The sequence below is a fragment of the Apostichopus japonicus genome, chromosome 13, assembly GCF_037975245.1.
Source record: "Apostichopus japonicus isolate 1M-3 chromosome 13, ASM3797524v1, whole genome shotgun sequence".
NCBI classification, from domain to species: Eukaryota; Metazoa; Echinodermata; class Holothuroidea; order Aspidochirotida; family Stichopodidae; genus Apostichopus; species Apostichopus japonicus.
Genome location: NC_092573.1, coordinates 2,436,668 through 2,459,592, shown reverse-complemented (window position 1 = coordinate 2,459,592; position 22,925 = coordinate 2,436,668). Strand labels below are relative to the sequence as shown.

The window sequence follows — 22,925 nt, the reverse complement described above, 5'->3', positions numbered from 1 at the left end:
CTACCGTCGCAAAAAGACATTTTTTTTTTAAAGGCAGATCTCATCAAATATGCCAATAGAAGAGGGAGGCGCTTCTTTCAGGTGTCTACAAGTTTTGCCAACAGTCAGATGTGAAGTGTTTTGATTTGCCTAAACGGTTTTTAAAATTAAGCAAGGGCTTTTTGGCAATCTGCCTTAAAGGTTCCAATTTGAACCAAACATTTATATCTCAAGAAGTTCACATCGCTATACGTAAACCCCAATGGGCCATTAAATAGTATTTAAGGACAATAATGGAACGGTCGGGGAACAAAATTTGAAGAGATATTGCAAATAAAATATTTCAAAGATGTTTTCTAAGGAGATGATGTCATTATGTAGTGAAGTGAAATGCATCATGGTATTTCCATAACAGAGCGATAATTGTCTTTTTTTTTCTCCACCATGTTCAAAATGTACCGTTACTACTACGAAGCTTAAAGTGACTTTTTTTCTTCACTATCTTTTTTTTATGGAAACAAAAGATATCGATAAATTATAGGTGCCTGTGATTCAGTGTAACACTAGCCTATAATTATAACCGACACTGTTCCCGCCAATTTTACTTACAGTCGCTCGGTCCAAAGAAGCTGTAAGAAATAGCTGATAACGCTTTCTTTTTATTTTCTTCAGATCATAGCAACGACAAAGTCCACCGAATCCTTTTCCCCCCACAGAGTAGATTGGCACTGTGTGCACATTTAAGAACTGGTTTTACAATACTGTGTAAGCCGGTACCGGTATGCGTGCTATTTGGTTTGCAACGCAATGAATCTTATCTGTTTTGGCTTTATAGAAAAGAAGTAACATTCGAGTTTGTTGAAACTCAAATGCATATGGATGTGATGAAGGTGCATATTGGGATTGGGAGGTTGCATTTTGGGCGGGAAAGAGGTGACGTTGCTTACAACATCAACCAGCGTCCATATAATGTTAGTTCCACAATGTATATGCGTATGGTGTGCGTGCGTGCGTGCGTGCGTGCTCTCATGGAGTTCTTAATATCAACCTCCCAGGTGTCGTACCCAAATCTGTTCATGACATGTGAATTATATATAACTGTGAATGCTAGACCGCTGTCTAACAGACTCTAACTAACGGCTAGGGAACTCTTCGCGGGTTCAATGTCCCTCTCTCTCTTTCTCTGTTCATATTAAGGAAGATTTTGATGACGTCATTGAAGGAAAACCAAGAGGCATTTTCCTTTCTATTATTCTGTTATTTAAATGAGTTTCGAGGGTATCGACGATGAAATCATGTTAAATTTATCAACGAACTTCGTTACATATAAGTTGCATACCGTTGTTGTATACTGACTATTTCCACACTAGAAAACCTGATTTATAATTGAACGAAACGCCGCAAGGCACCAAAATATCAAACCTTTATTTTATATTAATAGGGAAAAGACCTCGAAGCAGAAATTGAGGCTCACACCAGCAACGGTTGCGGTTATCTATACATTTTTTTGGAGGTAATATCGTTTGGTCATGCACGGCCTTTTTTAAACTCTTCAGGCATAAAACCAAACCACTGAACCGCAGCTCACCCCGAGGATCACCGAGAGACATCTAAAAAATAAAATAAAAACAGAACTAAAAAGAGCTGTAAGTCAAAATTGGTTCTCCCTCGATCAGTAAGAAAAGTCTGAATGAATATCCGATAGTTGTTTTATGAGGGTAAAAAAAACAGAAAGAAAAGAAGATTTCTTAGATTTTGTACGCTGTGTTGTATCAATTTCATAACATTCGACTTTAGACGTCATCTCATGGTTGCCAAGGAAACGGCTGTAAGGCGCATGCATTAGTTCATAAAAATCATTCATTGAATGCCTAACATAGGAAAGTGCTTTAGAGTAGTAACGATGGTCATTTAGAAAGACATTTAATTCCGTTCAGCGAGCTTCGTAATCCTTCGAGCATAAATGTTTTGAGTCAATTTACAGAGGCAATTCTTTGCAAGGGAAGTTATTGACTTGACTTCCTAAGTGTTTTCGCCATGATGTTATTCCGTTTAGTATATTGTCAAGACTTTTCGATACAGCTGGGTTACAGGGGTGGGCACCATGCAATTGCATCGTTTTGCAGAATAACATAAAGTAAAGATCAGATTTTTTACAACCCGTATTTATTCGCCTACATATATATAGACCTATATGTGCATATGCATATTAGCTTACCTGCAAGTTAAGTCAAGAACCCCGGAGAGAAGTGTAACATCTACTTGCGTGTTTATTTATCATATTGGTGAAGATTTGGGTGTATGTGTGTGTGCAAGGGGTGGGGTGGGGGTGGTCTCCGAGTTTTCAGTGTTGGGTAAGTCCAATACTCCTCCTCACAACCTCACGTTCACCTCTGTTGGTATGTTATTATACAATCAGTAACATAGGCTGTTCAGTGTGGGTTTCTATTTTTTTATTTCAGAGAGTAAATATTTATAGTTTAATCTTCATAACGACTACACACTAATTACGACGTTACCATTTTCAAGTTTATTTAAATGGAATGAAATAATGATATCGTACTATTAATTGGGGCGTTAATTAGGCTATTAATTACGCATGTCGTAAATAGCATGGTGTGAAAACAATCAGAAGGTTGGCGAAGGTTCATTGATTGACATCATAGTGCAGTGCACGAAGCGGAAAGCTTTCCAATATTAAGAGCTATGCACATGTGGCTGAATTCAAGAAGCGACATGTAGATACACGCTTGTTCTCAACTACTCAATTTTACAAAAAATATGGTGGTGTTATAGTTGCATTGAAAGGAAAGATTAACTATATGAAACATAACCTGTTACGTTAATTCCACCAAAATAGCAACAGGTGAGATGAAATTAATGGTACAAAATTCCAGGATGTACGAACGAAACAAAGTTCTTATGTTATAGCTTTGTGGGACACAAAAACTTACTGCAATTGACTACACATCGCAATTACCTTGCAAGGTATATCTAAACGGTGTATACAAGCATCTTAATATTTTATTAAGATTGAGGATGTGTCAAATGAGTATGGATTGGCATTGGCGTAGAAGCTCCTACAAATTTGGGGCGGGTGTGGTTGTGGGTGGGGTGGGGAGTGGGGAGAAGTAACAGAACGCCAGGAAGGTTTAAGGTCCATCCCAGGGGCAATTTTATTTCTGTAGGTGCACAACAGACGATGTCAGCAGACCATTTTAGCTGTCTAGTATAAAGATAGTGTATTTTCCCGAGGTAAGCTATCCTTCAAGGACTATGAGGTATACTGAAACTAAACGTTGATAAAAATGTCCACTTAATGGGTAATGGCCTTATACAGCTTTCCTTTCCCCGGTCCAGGCACCGGGGGCACATGCCTCTTTACAGAAATTCGGAGTGTCACGTTTTGTTAATGAAAAGTACCCTTTTCCATCTTTGTCATGTTTCATAAGTAATAAATGCTCTTTCTCGTTACTTGGTAGTTTAACCTATAAGTGCCCTTTTTGATAATCGAAAATTAATCTGCTGTGGTACGGGATGCACGTATATGGTTCCTATTTGGAGGAAGATTTGAGGTGATTTGCTAACTTTCTCCTTCAATTCAAAGCCACACGTATATCACTGCCCCCTCCCCCCCCCCCCCGCTCCAGATTCAATCTTTATTCACTGGCCCTGCTTATATAGTTATTCAAAGTTAGACGGACTTGTTAAAAGGATTGACTGAAACTCACTGTATAAGTCGTAAGCAGGAATTCTCTCTGCTACAACACACTGGCAGGTGAACACGACAACACAATTAGAAAGAATAAAGTATAATAAAAAAGTAATCCGCAAAAATATAATAATATCAAATATAAGCAAAAGGGAAAAAACACAACTAACGAATATAGAGTGAAATAGGAAACAAGAAGCAAGAAATACAAAAATAATCTGTTAGTTACAAAATGATTTCTAAGAACCCGTTAGATATGTTTTTTTGACAAAATTTCATTGCTCAGTTTCGCTTTCATGATTGTTGTACTTTTATTTTGATCTTGTTCACGGTCACGAGGCAAGTCATACCGCAGTCCAGCACTGTTTGAATAGCACTTATTCCGAGTTAGTGTCTTCTTACAACGCAAAATGCTCAGGTGCGCACCCCCCCCCCCTCATCTCATCGTTCCCTGCATGCTCCCTCTCACACCCCTCCCATCGTTCCCGCCCATGCAGTTCCTTCACCTTGCTAGCCGGTCAGGCTCGCCTCCGTAATTGTAGACTGTTTCGTTTTTTTAAGGCGATATCATTGACCCAACATTGTAGCATGTTGTAGTTGGTCAACGTTTTTACTTAGTTGCAGTGGCGTAAAAAGCGGGGAAGGGGGGGGGGCGTCCCGCCCGGGTGCAAGTCAGGGGGGAGGTGCCATGCCACAGCCCAAAACAAATGTCCCTAATTTTTGTCAATCATTGTGTGACCAGTGCAAAACTTTGTCAAAGATAGCACCATTTTGCATCGAGGCCACCTTACCTAAACAAGATTTTCTAAAAGGGGAGGGGGATCCCCTTCCACTAGACCCCTCCACCCAGGACTGCATCTCCTACAAGGAAGGATCCGCCCCGGGTGCCAACTATTCTAGGTGCGCCACTGCTTAGTAGATCTACCTTTAGAGATCCTGGCCGTCCAAATTATTCCCAGACAATTGTAAGTGTTAAATGAAGTTAGATAATGAAATGTCTCAGTCTTGATGTTAAATTGTTTCGAGGATTGCAGTCAAATGTTTGTTGAAGTTGTCTGCGTGAGTGACCATTATAGGTTAGGTCTTCTAGCTTATTTGGATATAGTACTCATGACCTTTAAGCTCTGTGGGCAAATTTAGAAGGTTCACTGACACTGCGAAGAATATAATTATATCGGCCAACTCACACGTGCAACCAGACAGACAGTTAATGGTCGCGACAATGAAACATACGGGCACACAGGATTATCTTCAGTGGAATGTCTTAACGAGGATATTGTCCCTTTTTTTTATAGTGATCCTTTTGTTGTATCTTCCCCGTCCCCACCCCCTTCCATCACCACCAGTAACCAGTAATCATGATTGCACAAATATATCGTTCCAACACACACACACGCACACGTACTAGTCTTAAGTAAATTTCCTGTCCATACCTGCCAATAACACCAATGTTATCCAAAAGAATCTTTAAAAAACCTCACTGCATGTTGCTAACTTTCAAAAAAACATGTATTTGTCCATCACAAACCAGCTCTGTAGCTGTTCCCTGTTATAACTTGAAAGTACATTGAAAGTCCTCGGAAAACGGCATGCCGTGTTTTACTTTACATCACCATGCGTGCCTTTAATGAGATGTTCCATACTCCACCAATCATATTGAAGTATTGTGTTATGAATATGCATTACAAATTTGGGTTTTTTTTGCACTGTACACAGGCTGTATTGTGTCGAATAGTATATATGTATACCATATACTCCGAAGAACACACTAATTGACATGGTTTTCAATTCCCTTTTCATTATATGTTATTGATTTTCTCTGTCTTCCGCTTGGCCGGGTTCTGGCGGGTTGACGGTTTGGGGAATTCATTATGTTTTGTATGGAAGTTTACAACTCCCTTCATTTTTCGAATTGCAAGAAGAACCGTTTGGATCATTTATAGAACAAGATTGCGGGTATATACGTCTATATAAAAAATATATTGCCCAAGTCCATGGCTGCAGGCTATATGCTGTTTCTCTCTGCGCAAATGAAAAAATCGGAATACGGTGTGCGTTTCAAAATCGCTCGGTGTAATGACTAGTGCAATCACTTTCTGTGTATAGCCTATAACATGTTTACCTCAGCGACCGCGAATAAGGGACTTCCTTGTTAAATTAGCATAGTTGATTTGCAAACCTTATGCTTTGTTCTGAATACACTCTATATAATGGAAAACAATCGGGATTATAGAAAGTAGGTTACTGTTAAATTGGATGGAAATGGCATGAATGTCTGGCATCGTTGTTATTAACGGGGGAAAAAACAAGACCGAGAAGCACAAACCAAAATGTGGAAAGAAGTAATGAAATGTTTCAACATGCGTTGTGCATTAACAGAGACAGAGAGACAAAGGGACGTTCACGTTATTGTATCGCGCTTAATATAAAAAGAAAGGGCGACTTACTTATGATTGACTTCATGACATAGTTTCATATTGTTAATGAGGCATACAACTGCATCGATTCTGAGAGCAACCGTTACTAGGTTGTACCTGTATATAATATGGTTAATGTTGTTTAGTCTTTGATTCGCAAGGTTTAAAGTTCACCATGCATCCGGGCAAGCTATCAGTACCAGTGGGCGGTGTAATTGTCTTCCAATCGAAATCCCCGACTTCTCAAACACACCCCTTCCCTACCGTCCTCTCCCGACTCTCACCCTCCCGTGAACTTTAGAAAACACAAAACCTTACATTCCCACGCAACCACCCCCCCCCCCCCCGCCCCTACCATATCACTTTAAAATTTGACCTCTGTTGACCTTAAATGACATTTGAGCCCTAGAGAAAACAATATCGTTTTTTTACTCACTAAGTTGGATCAAGATACCAATTGTGAAGTTCATCGAAGCTTATACTTTCGAACTTATCGTGTTTACAAGTCAAAGCGTCAAATCATGCCATACACATATACACGCACAAATAACCACCCATACACTCACATATAAAACACACACACACACACTTTTGATTTGAGAGTACTGTCATGTTCTATGATATGGTTTGTAGCCTTACTTAACTACGAATAGAGATATTTGATTATATATATATATATATATATATATATATATATATATATATATATATATATATATATATATATATATATCTATATATATATATGTGTGTGTGTGTGTGTACCAACACTTTAACGAGTGCACCCTATCAATTCCCTGATATGCATCCGCCTTTAGCGGCGACCATGACAGAAACACGACAAGTCTATAACAACTCCCTTGTTCTATCTGAGTGGGAAAAGATATCACGTCTTTCAAAAACATCCTTAAGCTAAAATAACACAGGCTACTGACAGTTTCCTATATAAACGGTCTTGGGAAAATTGAATCCCCTGCTTTCTTCGGCAAAGGGCCTAACATCATAAAAGAGTTTACGATTTTCCGTTAGGATTAATTTTAAGAAGGTTTGTGTAGAATAGAAAGCACCTTCATTGTGTGATATGCAGACAAATGATGCCAAGTGAAAGTATAACGTCAATACGTACTCAACGTGTGCCGCATCTGCTGTGGAGGGGATAACTGAGGGCTATATACTTGACTGAAGTTTACGTTGAGCAGGAAATAATCGCGCAAGAAATCACACTGGACCTTGATCTCAGTGAAGATTATAAGGAAAATTGTCCCTTTAGAAACTGCCCCCCCCCCCACCTCCAACCCCTAACTCATGATTCCGACCCCTTTGCCTAAACCAAGGCTACCGCTTGACGTTTTCCTTTCCTTTCCTTTCTGTATTTTATTTTTCACGAGAAATCACATTTACGCTATTTGAATTATACTCAATACTTGATAATCTATACATATAGTTATTAAGTCATTTATATAAAAAAGTTCTAATTATTGTAAGTAAGTCATGACTAAACAATTGTTGACACTACATTTTTAAAGTTTGTAATGTTAATGATCATTTTTTATTATAACTTCTGTACTTTCATTGAAACTCATCTGCTTCTTCAAGATCCGATAGGAACATTCAACTACACAAAGCAAACTTAATGTTAAACACCAATAAAATTCCTCCTCCTCCCCCTCCCTCTCCCCCCCCCCCCCGTACATATGTCTCAACTCTGCTCTCCCACTACACACCCCAAAATAATTCAACATAACCTGTCTTCGAACCTTGAACTTTGGAGGAACTGTACAAAAAGTACACAGTAGACAAACAAGATGAAATAGATGGCGCTAATAACTTTTCCGCATATAACAGTTCTCCGATTTTGCACGTTGCTGTTACCTATGACCTAATGCGGATAAACGGATTTGTAGTATTGATTTTACTCTCAGTAATGTGCAAATTTTACGTCACGTCAGTAGTGTGGGCTACCTGTTTCATTGATGCAAGTTGTCCATTTAAAATCCTGTAAATTATTAAATAAATTCCTGCGGATTTCTTATTGAATTTTGTATAGGCCACCTATTGGGGGGGGGGGGTGGGGTGGAAGGGGACGGTGGGGTGCAGGAGGAGTACCCCCACTTTTATACTTTTACTTATACTTACATATATATATATATATATATATATATATATATATATATATATATATATATATACATATATATATATATATATATATATATATATATATATATATATATATATATATACATATATATATATATATTTATATATATATATATATATATATATATATATATATATATATATATATATATATATATATAGGCCTATATATCGTAATGAGTTGAAAATATATAAACACATACACACATATATAATATGATGTTTTCTATCAAAACACTTCTTGATTTTCGTAGGACTTAAGGCGGGACGCGAATTAGACATGGATTGTCGCGTCGGCGATATGGTTGAACAGTGATAAGTAATATGAAAGCAAGCATGGTAAAACAAATTTATAAACTCAAGGTTTGGAGGACCGTTTGTCGGTTATAAAAACAATGCCAGATAGTTAAATGGTGATTATTTTAAACTGATTTAAGCAAGTATTTTAATTACCTCATCAAAAGCAGTTTATACTTCGTGTATGTTGAGTTTATTGACTTATTCAACAATACTCTGATGTCTGACACTGGAATGTTTATTGCTATACTGGTTACATGAAGCCGTCATAATTTCAAAAACAACATAGTCAGGCACATTAGAGTGTATGTGTTTGTTTCTTCTTTAAATAGTCGACTGTTTGTAAAATTAGATAATTTTTTGCTCCCTATAGGTTGGTTTGTTATTCCAACACCTATACGCCCATGAAAGTTGATCAGTTATAGAATGAATTACAAATCCATTAATTAAGAAGATAAATTTAATATACGTGTCATTGTAGTACTATAGGAATGAACGGAAACTATATTTGGTGGCGGTGGGAGGGGAGGGGAGGGTTGGTGTATGTCATCACTTAGGGGTGTTTATCCAGGGAATTGTGATTCCATAACAACTCCCTGGTTTATCGATTTTACCGGAAATGTTCTACATGTAATATCTTTCTTCTTACATATTTGCATCTATTGCACCAGATAGCTTCACATGCCTCAAAGAAGTACTAACGACAGCCTGCTTTCGGTAGACTCTCTTTAACGATTTGGAAATAGTCATAGCTCATTACATTCTTCTTGTAAATTACCACTCACCGGGTAGGTTTGTTGAAATGACATCCACATGCTGGATTATAACTAGACAGAACTATCACAAGAATTTAAAGAAAGATATTAATGAGCAAAATTTGAAACTTGAACAAGTTTTCAAAATTGTGTATAAGTTGAAATAGTAGGTACCGAGGTTAGAGGAAATTGTGTTTGAAAAGTTGTAAACAACTGGCAGTGGCCTCTGCGCGACCACTGATGGACTCATACTATGGTTGATTGAATGTTACTAATTCTGATCTGGCTTTCCTTGGTCTTTAATGCCATCAGTGTAGATGTTCTTCAACTTGCTTCACTTTCCTGTCATAGCATTTTTGCTTAGCTGTCAATATTCTCTGTATTTAGAATTTCACCACAGTTCCATTCTTTTGTAGAAATATAATGTTAATCTGTGGATAAATGATCGATTATTCTGAAATAAAAAGAGTACATTTTCATCCCAATTGTACTCTGCTCTTGCCAGAGGCATTACAAAATATCAGCAAACTTGAAATAAAAATCATATCTTCACGATACAAAATGTTTTCAAGATATAGTTTTTGACTTACAGAATACCAACAATTTAAACAATTTTTCTAGGCAGCTTCAGTCACCGACTCTCAGTTTCGGAAGATGTGTGCACAAGATGATTGAAATCATTCGTTGTTTGATTGGTCAATAGCAATAATTGCTCGATTGGCTTTCCATAGCAATGAGCATTACAAATGATGTGAAATATTGCACACACCAGTAAAGTGTAATACGAGCCTTGCATAAATGATTCCTGAATCTCTCATTAAAAAACTACACTACTAGCACTAGCTTAGGCTAAGAGAATACTTAGTCTTTGCATAGCCTACACTACATCACAAACAATTAATACAGCACAGAAGTTTGGACCTTCTCAGCATCAGCAGCACGCATATTTAGAGCCGTATGCTTAACTAGCAAATTAAAACAACTCTCTCGTTACGAGATCGTAGCAAAGACAATTCCGTTTAAAATTTGAAAGAGGGCTTAGTGCACTGTAAGTATTCCCATTCAACGTTATACATGTGTAGCCTAACACTAGTAACAGGCATTTGTTATGCAAACAAGATCAAATAAGGCTAACTTTGAAGCCACAGACTAAGCCCAAGACTTGAGAGAAACAGTATAGTCTACGTTAAGAATCACACGCTGAGCGTTTGAGAGTTACCCTTTCTATCACTATCAACACGACTACCATACAGCTTAATCCTTTTAAGGGCAACAGAACAAGGGGACACATGGATATTTAATTACTTTAAAGTTTAGGGCTAACTTAGCCTAGGCCTAGGTTGAAATTATCTTAGGCTACACTTATATATAATTATAATATAAGCTTACAGTTACAATGTACAGCAAGGCTTGGCCTAAGTTAAGGGCCCATCCTTTTATGTTTGAATTTGCAGTTTTGTCAGGCAAGATGTTCATGGTTTAAATGGATCATGACAAAATGGCTACCATATAGTTTATTATGATGGATATATTCAATTTAGATAGGATAAAAATGGTCTTCGAGAATAACCTTTTCATGTTTTAATTTCATGTTTTTCATGTTTTAATTTGCAGAACTGTCAGGCAAAGTGCTCATGGATCAAATGAGTTTTGTTGGCAACCTTCTGTCCCTGGACTGTGGTGATTCCCTCGGTACCTTCCAAGGGGTGGTGACATCTGTAAACAAAGAGAAACAGACAATCTCTCTAAAGGACACATTTAGAAATGGAGTTAAATATGAAGTCCCAGAAGTAACTATCAGGTGAGATATTTTAACCCCCTTTGAGGACAAATTGAACGACAATAACAGTTTATTGTGCGTTTCCTGCAGGCTGCAATTTGCAAAGTGGTCATCCATGCATGAAACATGCACCTACTGTATTTTGCCTACACTGTGTCATGTGTGTGTTGTGTTTGGACAGTGAATGCCTACATCAGCTACAGTAGGTATATATTATTTTCTAAGATGTATGGAAAAAAGCCTGCCACTAATCAGTTCTGCAACAGTAGGCAATCATTTATACTTTGGTTCAGCTATGGGTTTTTCATAATTTTCTTTAGTTTTAGACTTCTGGTATGGTTTCTCTTTGATGGTACATTTATTCATCCCATTGGAACAAGAGATTAGTTGCTTTCCTTTATTGAAAAGTGATTGAAAGTTGTTGGTGATGCTTCATTACTACACCAACATATATTATCATATTCCATTTCCCACCAAATATAAATACAACTGACTTTGTACATAATTCTGTAGAAATGTTGGGAAGTCAGTAATTTGTTCCACAATAGCTGCTGTAGTCAGCTTGTACTCACCGATATGAGATGATCAATGATAATCTCTGGCCTGATGTAAGAGGAAATCTAGTTCCAAATAGGTTAATTACAAGTAACAGTCATTACTTTCATGAATCTAGTAAGTATAACAGCGATTTATCAACTACTGTTGTTCAGATCTGTTACAGCAGAATGCATCAGGTTAATAAATCTGGTTCGCGCATGTCTTTGCATGGCAGGAAACTTTTTTTTTCCTTTCCTCAGAACAGTCTTGTTATTATGTAGACTTGTAGATACATTTCATGAACTTTGTAAAGCTCAACATCACATGTCACATATTTCTCAAAACTGGTTATTATTCTCTTTATAGAGCGATTGATATAAAAGATTTGAAAATTTTGGAGATATCTGATGGACTCGTTTCACAACACGAGAAAGAAAACGTCAACCCTCCCAAACAAGACAGCCGTCACCCAAGCGAGACGACCACAGGAAAGAAGAACGGAAAACTGGATTCCTCCGTTAGAAAGTCTCATTCCAAGTCTCCGGTAAGACATGGTAATCCTGAAAAGGCCGGTTCAGTTAGTGCTGGGAATACTCCACAGAAAGCAGAAAAGGGGAAACAGAGGCAGTCGGCATTCCAGTCCCCATTGAACAAGAGGCGGGAGAATAGATCTGATGGAGAACACCTGGAGGAAGAAATTCACCATAATGACTCATCGATTACTAGATCCAAGTCCTTTACAAGTCCATCTAGATCTAACAGAAGAGCTAACACCCCTGAGAACAATCATCGCAAGAAGACAGTTAATGGAAATGGTGCTCAGTTTGTGGTCGGGGGTGATTCTACTGATGAGGAAGTCCCTTGGAATGATCGCAGCAGGAGACGGAGAAAGTCTGGTGAGTTTTGGTCAGAGGTCATTCAGTTAATTTCATTGATCAGACCTCCATCCCCCCCACCCCAAAGATAAAAAAGTGGAGAAAACAAAAGAGCATCTAAGTATTGACCCCAATGACCCCCATACATATATCTCTGCCCCATTTGATCATTACATGGAATATCAAGTGTTCAACAATACACACTCAATAAGAATCGGTCTGCATTAAAAATTTTGAACAAAAGACAAATTTGACAATATCCTACAACTTATATTACTCTCTCTAACTTTGTGAAGTTTCTTTTCCCTCCAAAAGACCATCAAATATTGAAATAGGTAGTTGAAGTTCTAGAGTATTTAAGTTACTTCTCAAGTCATAGAAAATAATAATTACAAAAGCAGAAGAAGTTGTGACTCTGGCCATGTGTTTTTCTGTGACAGTGTGCATTACCTACCTCGTAACATGACTCAGAATTGGCCCCCCCCAAAAAAGAGAAAACTTCATATCATCAAGTGGGCCCAACAGCAATTCCAAGTGAGGCCATGTGGTTTTGTGTGACAGTGTGCATTACCTACTGTGTAACATTACTCAGAAATTACCACAAAAAAAAATGTGTTCATCCATCAGGTGGTCCCAACAACAATTCCAAGTATCGCTCGTCACCCCTGAAAATAGAAGGGAAGCGTCGTTCTTTTCACCAGATGAAGAATGAGGAGTGTTTTAGTGCCCCAGTGGAGAGCTTCATGGATGATTTCGACTTTGGAGAGAACTTAGCCCGATTTGACAAAGCTGCCGTGTTTGAGGAGATAGACGCGATGAAAGATGGTCCTCCGTTCAGAAAGAAAAAGGAACAGTATTTGCAGCCTCACGAAAATGTCCTCGACGACGATGAAGTTGAGAAAGAAGAAAAATCCCAGCCAAGTGCAACGAAAGATGGCTATTACTATTTAACAGGTACCAAATTGAAGTAACTTGGTTGAAAACTTACTTGCAGGAGCTACACGACACCTTACTGACTGTAGATTAACTCACTTGTAACGATCCTGTTTATGCCACAACTAATTTACTAGTTCCTGGGTATGCAATTTATGACAAGATCTATATAAAATAGCACTGACATACTGTTATCTTCCTGGCTTTAAAATACTGTCAAACATTATCAGATGGCATCTGTTTGCTCTGTTTATATGACAATATTGTGTATCTGATGAGTGCAGCTGTGATTCTATGAAGACATGATCGTAATGTTCATCCATGTAGAGGGTGTTCAGGAACTGTTGCTTGCTACTTGTGGCTCCACACCATTGTTTTATTTGTTGTGTTTGTGTGTGCATGTCTGTGTGTGTGTTTTGTATTAAACTTTGGCATTTTGACATATTTTGAAGAGGTTGCACTTTCAGGCATTGTGGTCGTGGTTTCACAGATCTAAAATTGACAACTTAGAACATTGTTATGTTTAGTTCTTTGTCCTTTATGGCAGGGAGCTTTGATGACTTGAAGCAAGTTGTTGATAATCCAAACAAGGCATTGATGATTTGATCACAGTACAAGAGAGTGGCAAATCATTAACTAGTTGCTTGGTGTAGCCATTTGGAAAAAGGCTCTCTTATTTAAAAAAAAACAGAAGTAGCGAGTAGATGTCACAGCAGATTTGAAATATGGTCTTTGTTAATAAATTGCTATGTGCAGTAAGCATAATAGAAGGGTCAGTGGCTCATTATTGATATGTTAAAGGTGCATTCTTGGCTTTCACATACTGGCATATCAAAATGAATCTTGTACCTATGTTCATTCTCTTAGTCTGTTTAGTGATTAGTTTTCTAAACCAATATAAGTCAACGATAGGAATTTGACTTTGGTGCTTAAGCATATCCGTGTAACACCGAAAATACAAACATGCTGTGTACAAAAAATGGATACCTCTTCATTGGTATGGTAACTTCACATATCGTTTTTCTTTATCGGCTGATAGATAGCTATTTTGTAATGTCGAAGCGTGAAATTTTGTTTTATTTGCAGAGAATGAACAGAAGGTTCCCGCTGTCTCTTCGGGTGATAGGGCAGCCATCTTTAAGAGTTCTGAAATGGCTGGTTTCAGCCGTGAAAGGAGAATCGCAACTGTTGGGCTCTGCTGTGCACAGCTTGTGCTTGGCCTAATTGGAGGTTCCCAGAGGTACCATTTGGTTCTACTTCAACCTTTGAATAATATTTTATTGACTTTCTATAGTAAAAGACAGTCTACAGATAAATGTGAAATGCTTGTTTATAAGTGGCAGCTGACCCTGTATGGTTGAGACACTTGCGACTGTAATATGTACTAAATGCAAGCTGAAATGAGGGAGGTGTATATTAGAAAGCAAGATATTAACATATAATTTGGTATTCTTTCACACTTTCATGCAACTGCAGTAAGACACTTTGATTCAGTGAAAGGTAACTCTTTGTTCACTTCTAAGGTACTATATGCCTAATGTTGGGCAATTTATGGTCCAGTGTAAGGCACTGTCATTCACTTATTTGGTACATTCACTCACTGGAACTAGCCTTCAATGGGCAATAATAGCAGTGACGGTTTCCGTAAGTAGTTGAAGATATTTTGGAACTGAATATTATTTATGGCCATTTATGCACTAAGTAATTAGTTTTTTAGGTTTTGAGGCATTTAATTCTATTTGAGAGACTAAAGCTTCTGAATACAATGACCCCTTACAAATCTTTGTGTTTCTGTAACAAATTTGTCTCACTTGAATAGTGCTAGTACTAAAGTATGTAAGGGCTCTCGACAAATTATTCCTTAAGTAGTAGTCATGTTTTTCAACTTTTGCCCAGCATTTATTCTTGAATATCCTTTTTTTGACAGGTTTAAAGTGGGGAACAAGCATCAGAAACCTACCGTGGTGCTGCTGTGTGGATCACACACCCAGGGTGCTCAAGGTGTTTCCTGTGGCCGTCATATCAGTCAACATCATGCAAATGTCATCGTCTGTGTACCTGGAGAAAATAAATTGAATTCCGAGGTCTCTAGAGAGCTGCAGCTATTTCGAGAAACAGACGGTGAAGTTATACTATCACCACAAAGTACGTAGCTGATTCACTTTGAGTTACTAAAAATTACAAAATTAAACTTCCCCTACTGTAGTTAGGCTGTTAGCTTTCTGGTGGTTTAGGGTCAATCCACACAAGCTGCTTGTATATGTCAAAATCTCTAAATTGGGTAATGCATTTAAAAATAGATCAATTCTTTTATTTTCCAAATTTATGAGTTTTTAAGTCACTATTTCAATTGACTGTTCTGAATATTTTTTAAATGTGTGATGCTTACTTTCTGCATATCTCTCTCTTTCTCATTAGATCTCCCAGCCTCCCCTGTAGATCTGATCATCAGCGCTCTACACAGACCAGCTGCCAACTTGGAAAATGACTTTAGCAAGTCTTGTATCAGATGGGCTACCCAGAATTCCAAGGCCTGCATCTTGAGTCTAGATCCGAGCAAGCATCAAGACTTCAACAGCAAGTGGAGTATATTCGTTGGATTACCTCTGCATGGCAGTGCAAGCTTGGGTAACATTTACTTGTGCGATCCAGGAATTCCAAATAAATTCTACAAAAGTCTCGGGCAGGAATATGTGGTCCCCTACGGATCTAAGTTTGTCATACCGTTGGAAGACACATGAGGTTCTCTGAATGGCATCTGACTGTAAGAAGAAGGCTGAAGCTACAGAATGCAAGGAGAAAGTGTAGTTGACTAGGGTTTGCCCGTGTGCAGGTAGGAAATGTCAGACTGTCATGGTTGATAGGTTTTCTTCCAATTCAAGCCTTCCCTAGCAAGATAAAATGATGGCGATACTCTCTCTCACCCCCCTAAAGCTTACTTCAGATTTATCTCAAATTATCTGATAAGTTTAATGATTTGCAGAATTTGGGGAACTCCTTATTGTATGTCTAACATCCTAATTTGCAATCTTAAAATCACAGTGAACTGCACGCAGAACTCAAGATCACCAAGCCAAAGCCAAAGAATACTGACGAGTTGCCAGGTGTCAATTTTTAGTTTCGATGATAATCGTAATCTTTACATTCATGAAGACGTGTGTGTGTGTGCATTTGTGACGCCTAGCTTGTAAACACGATATCTGAAGAAGGGAAGGTCGGAACAATTTAATATTTTGTATGTAGGAGTACAAGAAGCCTATTGTTTTTGGTGGAGGTCAAAGGTCATTTGGGGTCACCAGGTGTCAAATTGTGAAAACCTTGTAAACACGATATCTCAAGACGTGAAGCTTGGGCAGATCTCATACTTAGTATGAAGGTGTATAACACTGAGTAAAAGAAGCCTATTGATTTTGGTGGAGGTCAATGGTCATTTGAAGTCAACAAACGCCAAACATTTATTTCACTCCCCTCTTACCTGTCTCTCTACACTAACGCAACCTTACTAAACATAATATCGCAAGGGACGCATGGACAGATTGCATATTTGGCATGTAATTGGATCACATTGAGTACAAGAAGCCTGATGTTGTGGGCCGAGGTCAATGCTTGAGTTCATCAGGGGTCAAATTGTAAAACCCATGTTTTACACAATATTTCAACAAGAACAGATGTCATATTTAGTATGTTGATGTATCACATCTAGTACAAGAAGCCTGTTGTTGAGGTCAATTGTCATTTCAGGACAGCCTGTGTTATTGTGAATTTATTGTTTGTCACATCTGCTTTTCACTGTATTACTAAGATCAAGTATGTTGTACTCCCTCACTATACATTACGTCAGATTCATGAAGAAAACTGCTCATGTTACATCATCGAAACTACGATGCATTTTTTCATTCTGTTTTTAAAAATAAATTTATGCCATAGGTTTGTATATGAATAAGCAACATAGTCATTATTAGAAACATTCTTATGAGTCAGACAAACCAGGGAGTATCGGGTTTGTCAACACCCTGTTTATACCAGTACCTTGTCATACTCAGTTACAACAAGAAAATACCAAAATATAATCTTTGTTATCTCGAGTGGTTGGACATTTGTCGGGGATGACCTATTTCTTTTTTCGATGTACTTGATGACTTTTGGAAAATTGTTCTTAATAGTAGCTGTATGTAATATGCTAAATAGATAACTTTGCCAGCTACACAGAATTAAAAGACCGACTAGCAGGTCACTTGAGCATGCATCTCATGGTCCTTGATTAGGACAAAGTTGGTCAAGAAAGTGAGAAAAAAGAGACATTCTAATGAAAATCAGGCAATATCATATTACTCATCTAGTCTGGAAACTTTGTTATGCAGAAAGAAACAAGACTATGATGTCAAGAACATCTTATTAATGATGGCCCTCTGACTGAGTTTGGTGTCAGAAATGAAAAAAATAAGTTTACTCAATGTTAGGAGAATGAAAACATAATAAGGTGCTACCCCTTGAACTGAACAACCACATTGCATGTCTGTGTGTGCAAGTTCATCAAGCATGTGCGCATGATGATGATTCATGTTTGATTCACAGATCTGTAAGCAGTACAGATTAACAATCAGACAGCGCCCTCAGTAGTAACGATGTTGAGGCCCCGTTGATTTCAAAATCTACTTAAATCTACTTTGATGATTGAAGAACCTTCTTACATGAGATTAAATCCTGTAAATGTTATCATAATGTCACCAGTGCAAATGAACTACATACAAAATTATGTGTTTTCAACATATAATTCTTGTTCTGTCCATATTAGCAAATTGCTATGAAACAGGTCAAAGTTCATATAAATGTCTTAGATATCATTTTAGAGAGAAAGAATCTTTGTGTAGTTAAGTTTTTAGAAGTATGCAAATGAATTAGACTGTTTTTTGGTTTTTGTTTCGTTAGACTCATTTAAGTGATTGTATATATGTAGAACATAAATGTTTTTAAGTTCCATTCTGTCATGTTCTTGTACAAAGGAATATGCACAAAGAAAAGATATTCCATATTGTTATTTTTGTGAATGATTTATGTAAAGTCATTAGCCTATCATCAGTGAAGTCATGTACATATGTTGTCAATGCTCTTTTCATTGTAAACATTTCAAATTCTTACTGTGTGTGTGTGTATAGTCGTTTCTACATAACCTGTTTACTTTGTTGTCTCTTTTGAGAGCTTCTCTTTATTTTGAACATAAACATAATTTCTATCCATTATGAGTTGTAGCTTCTGTCCATCTTGACGCTGATTGTGCAGTTCACAAAGTGTGAAAAATGAAACCTTTTGCTAGGACAGCTAACTCCATTTTTTTTTCAGTTTGAGAAAACTGCCAAAGAAACCGAAGACTCTTACATTTATTTCAATTTTCCAAAATACGATGCCCCACATGTGCTAGACAGATCCAAGGAGGTACATATTTACCAACTTTTTCTTTTATAATTAGTTGCTTTTGACAACTTCGATCTTATACTGTTATTTAAAGGCTAAGAATCATTTTATATAGTGAAAGAATTTGTGCAGCAGATTTGCACTGCTGCTACTATTAGCATTCTCAAATTTGAAGGGACTACAAGTTACATAATTTTGGGGGTGTATTTATGCCATGGTAATAATAAAAGTGTCATAATTGGAAAACACTTTCACTGCCCTGCTATAATTTCTGTGCTGTTTTGCCTTCATGTTATACTTAACGTATTGTTACTTAATTTTGTTGGCTACAAAACGTTAGTATAGTAAGGTAAGATTATTATTGCCTCATTGCCCAAAATGTGGATCTGGTAACAGCTAGATTTTTGAGGATCATGCTAGTCGATTACATAACATAATTTTGTTTTACTTTTGAAGGTAAAAGTCAATTATCAAAGAAGAAAAAAAGCACATATTCTCATGACAACTTTTCAGTTTCTTTAATGTCTACTTTTCTTTAGGTCATGAACAATTAAAACAAACACTTTGAATGAAAATATAAACAAGAAGGTTTAATATAAAACAAAAGAAAATCTTACTAAGTTTCAAAGCAGCATCACAAATTCAAGTATAAAACCAAAAGATGTTAAAGTTCCCATCAATGGGTATCTTACAGAACGTTAACATATGATCAAATGGGGTATGGTAAAGTGAAATATTGAGGATCGAATCAATTTCATAAATTAGTAGCTCATTAATATTCATTTCTTTTAACAATGAAGAAAGGCGTCTTCGTTTGATCAAGCATTAACTTAATTGTATACCCCGTAAGTTTTGGCAACCAAATGCTACTTCTCAATGATGACATCACAGATCCTCCAACTATGATTTTTTCTGTGAAGCTGCTGATGGGTTTTCTGGCAAAACTAAGATTACTCAGAGGAGCATTTATATGAAAGGTAGGGACACTATATTAAGATGTGTGGTTTCCAATTCTCTATGTTAGCAATTTACTTCTTTTTCTTAAGTTCAACTTTGTCTCTGTGACATGACAAGTTTAACTTGCTGCAGTTGTAGAAACTGAGAACCCATATATGTTTATTCTCATTCTTTTTTTTTACTTTTTTTAAATGATTATGTTAGGTTAAAATATGTTTGTATATTCTTACCATACCAAATGTGTTTTTTTGTAGATAAATTTTGTTGAAATGATGACAGTTTGATAGAATGCTATCGGACGCATCATAATTCACACAATGGTTAAGTCTTTACCAACCGTCCACCCTTTGCGTCGCTACATTTCCTTTTGGTGTTTTGCTTTTGAGTTTTTTTCTTTCCTTTTTTCTTCTGCGTAATATTTTATCACCTTTGTCAATTTTTCACAAGGATAATTGATTATCTATTTCCTTTATACAAACTGCTGATCAGATTTGTGTAAATATGAGTCATAGATCATAGATTCCTGTAAGAAAGAAATGTAACTGTTCTTAACATTGTGTGTGGATGCTGGATTTAGTGTAGGTTAAATTCTCTGATATTGTACAGTGCAAGGCCATGTCCACTGACTTGTGAATATATTCTTCTAGTTTTTTTTTTTGTCGTTCAATTCTGAAAGCTCTTACAATGTTACTTACATGAAAATGAGAGACAATGTTTGAGCACAGTGTTGGATTATCCAATATGCTGATGAGGCCAGTGCCAAGAGGCCTCCAAGGTTAAGGGGTCCATGGAGTCAAGGGGCCACATGCTGCAGGGAGAGGGGCAAAGTCTATGGTGCCTTGTGGCTCAAGAGAATGCTGATACAGCACTGTTTTGGGAGGATCCAATTGATTAGAGATATGACTCATACACAAGAGATGGTTATTTGTTTACTGTGTTGGTAGAAGTAGCAATGCCTCCTATGTTGTAAAGTGCAGCGTCGTGTGCTTTTATGAATACTAAAGTAATGTAGGGGTTCATGGAGATGGTGACAGCTTTTGTCTTAGCAAATGAAAATTACTGATTGCACAAAAAAACAAGTACAGAACAAACATCTCTTTTTAAGATGGAAAGGTCTATATTGAACCAGGTTTAAGTTTTATATGCAAAATACTCAGCATACCTTTTCATTGAAATTGGATATTTTTTGTTGTCTGGTTTATATTTTTATGTATAGTTTATACTGGTCTGATCTTTGATGGTGGATTAAGGGAAAAGATGTTCACTGATAATGCCATTCGGGCTTGTCCAATACTAAATAAATGTCAGAAAAGTAAAGAGGTTCACAATTTCACAAATATTCCCAGGTACTTTGTATCATTACTATTTAAAAGAAAAAGGCAGTGGAAAAGAAGAAAGAGAGTGACCCAAATTATACTGAAAACAATTTGAATATCAATGTTCATCCAGAATGCTACAAGGCTTTATAAACTCTAGGATTAAGACAATTAGTGGAAAAGTTCACCATCAGGGGAAGGGAAGGTGGGAGAGGGGGAGGACAAGTGGGAGCATGGCCCCACTTCCCATCAGTCAGGGCAGGGGAGCATGCAGTCTTTGAAGAAGAATTAGACCACTGCTAAGGGTGAACTCCCCCCTGTTCAATCTCATAGAAAGTCAAGAGAAATATTTATTAGGACAGCCATTCTTTTAGAGCTAACTGCAGACCTACCTTATTGTCTGAACATGTCCCAGGATGCACCAATCCATTCATTCTCCTACCTCGATCAGTTGGGAGGTCTTTAGAAGTAATACCCTCTCTCCTCCTCCTCCTCCTCCTCCTCCTCCTCCTCCTCCTCCTCCTCCTCCTCCTCCTCCTCCCCTCCCCCACTTCCTCCTTCCCCCCCTCAAACTTTGAAATCCTGTGCACACCACTGTATTAAACTATCAATGGAAGCGATACCTATCATACCCTATGTGTCAGTGGTGGATGCAGGATTTCTAAAAAGCAGGAGGGGGGTGGGAGGGTAAGAGAGGATGTCAATTATTGGTGCATATCAAAGTAAATGCTGAAAGAGCGATGCATATGGAACTATTGGTGAAATGTAAGTAAGAATTTACATGTTTGAAGCTTATAAGTAGGTGTGTGGGGGAGGGTGAGATGACATGTTCAAGAATTTGATATCTTAAAGTTTTATGTTTGAGATGCTATGATCAAGACACTTGTTTACTATTTATATTGGTGCTTGAAGGATGACCTTGGGTACAAAATTAATTTTGATATTTTGTAGACCATTATAAAACACTGCCCGCAGTCCAGGTGGCATTTTGATGCCACTATTTATTTCTTGAGCAATTTCTGTTTAAACATCTGACTATTTAATAGCTCTATAATGAGCTGGTCTGAATGCAAGGTTGTGCTAACAAATATTCTTGAAAATTAATAGAAACTCTGGCAATGAGGAAAAGTAGGCCTAATGACCAGAAAGCAACTGGAGCACTCATTCTACATCTCTGGTGTCGGTAATGTGAGGTTACTTTACACGCTAATCCTTGTTTCTCCCCTTAAACTCCTTTTAAACTGCTTAGTAGAAACTATATTGGTATAACACCAAGGGTTAGGGGCAAGGGTAGAAGGACCTGAAATTCTTTATTAGCATCTCCATGATGAGTAAGTTTGTAATTTTTGCCTAACATTATGTTTCAAAATGCAGATTTTCTAGAGAAGTTAAGAAATTGCTACACTGAAATTTGTTGCATATTGAAAACAATAGATGAAAATTCCATTACCAACATATTTTTCATGTCATTTTTTTCATTGTCAGTATTTATTGGTTTCTGATTACATTACACACCAGTGGAGGAAGAACAATGACCTATGTATCCAAGTAAAGTGTGTTACAAGCATCCTCTGGTTGGGGTGAGAACAGCTGTAATTTGAAGGTAGCTGGCACATCATCTAGGGTCTACTATACTTCAAGGGCTATACTTTTTTCCTAGACCTATCTTTTTTCACATCCTATCCTTGTGGGGATGTTGCTGTCCCCTAGAGTAGTTGTAGGTATCACTTAACCAGATTCATAACAAGAATTAGAAGTAATGTGTATAAATAGTAAAATTGTACAGGGAAATAAC

General features: G+C 37.3%; 1 protein-coding gene across 1 annotated transcript; it reads left to right on the top strand.

The window, feature by feature from the left end:
- Positions 1-10,105: 10,105 nt before the first annotated feature.
- On the top strand, positions 10,106-22,583 carry LOC139978761 (enhancer of mRNA-decapping protein 3-like). The gene is made up of 7 exons (XM_071989242.1): positions 10,106-10,368; positions 10,935-11,121; positions 12,004-12,533; positions 13,140-13,466; positions 14,532-14,685; positions 15,373-15,590; positions 15,864-22,583. Exons 2-7 carry the CDS (start codon positions 10,955-10,957, stop codon positions 16,184-16,186), a joined length of 1,719 nt encoding a protein of 572 aa, XP_071845343.1. The 5' UTR covers positions 10,106-10,368; positions 10,935-10,954; the 3' UTR covers positions 16,187-22,583.
- The last annotated feature ends 342 nt before the right edge of the window (positions 22,584-22,925 follow it).

Excerpts from the sequence above, each read along its gene's own strand:
- LOC139978761 (XM_071989242.1), top strand. The coding sequence starts at position 10,955 with ATGGATCAAATGAGTTTTGTTGGCAACCTTCTGTCCCTGGACTGTGGT. Across the intron at positions 11,122-12,003 it reads GTCCCAGAAGTAACTATCAG|AGCGATTGATATAAAAGATT; the intron begins GTGAGATATTTT and ends TTCTCTTTATAG. Across the intron at positions 15,591-15,863 it reads AGTTATACTATCACCACAAA|ATCTCCCAGCCTCCCCTGTA; the intron begins GTACGTAGCTGA and ends CTTTCTCATTAG.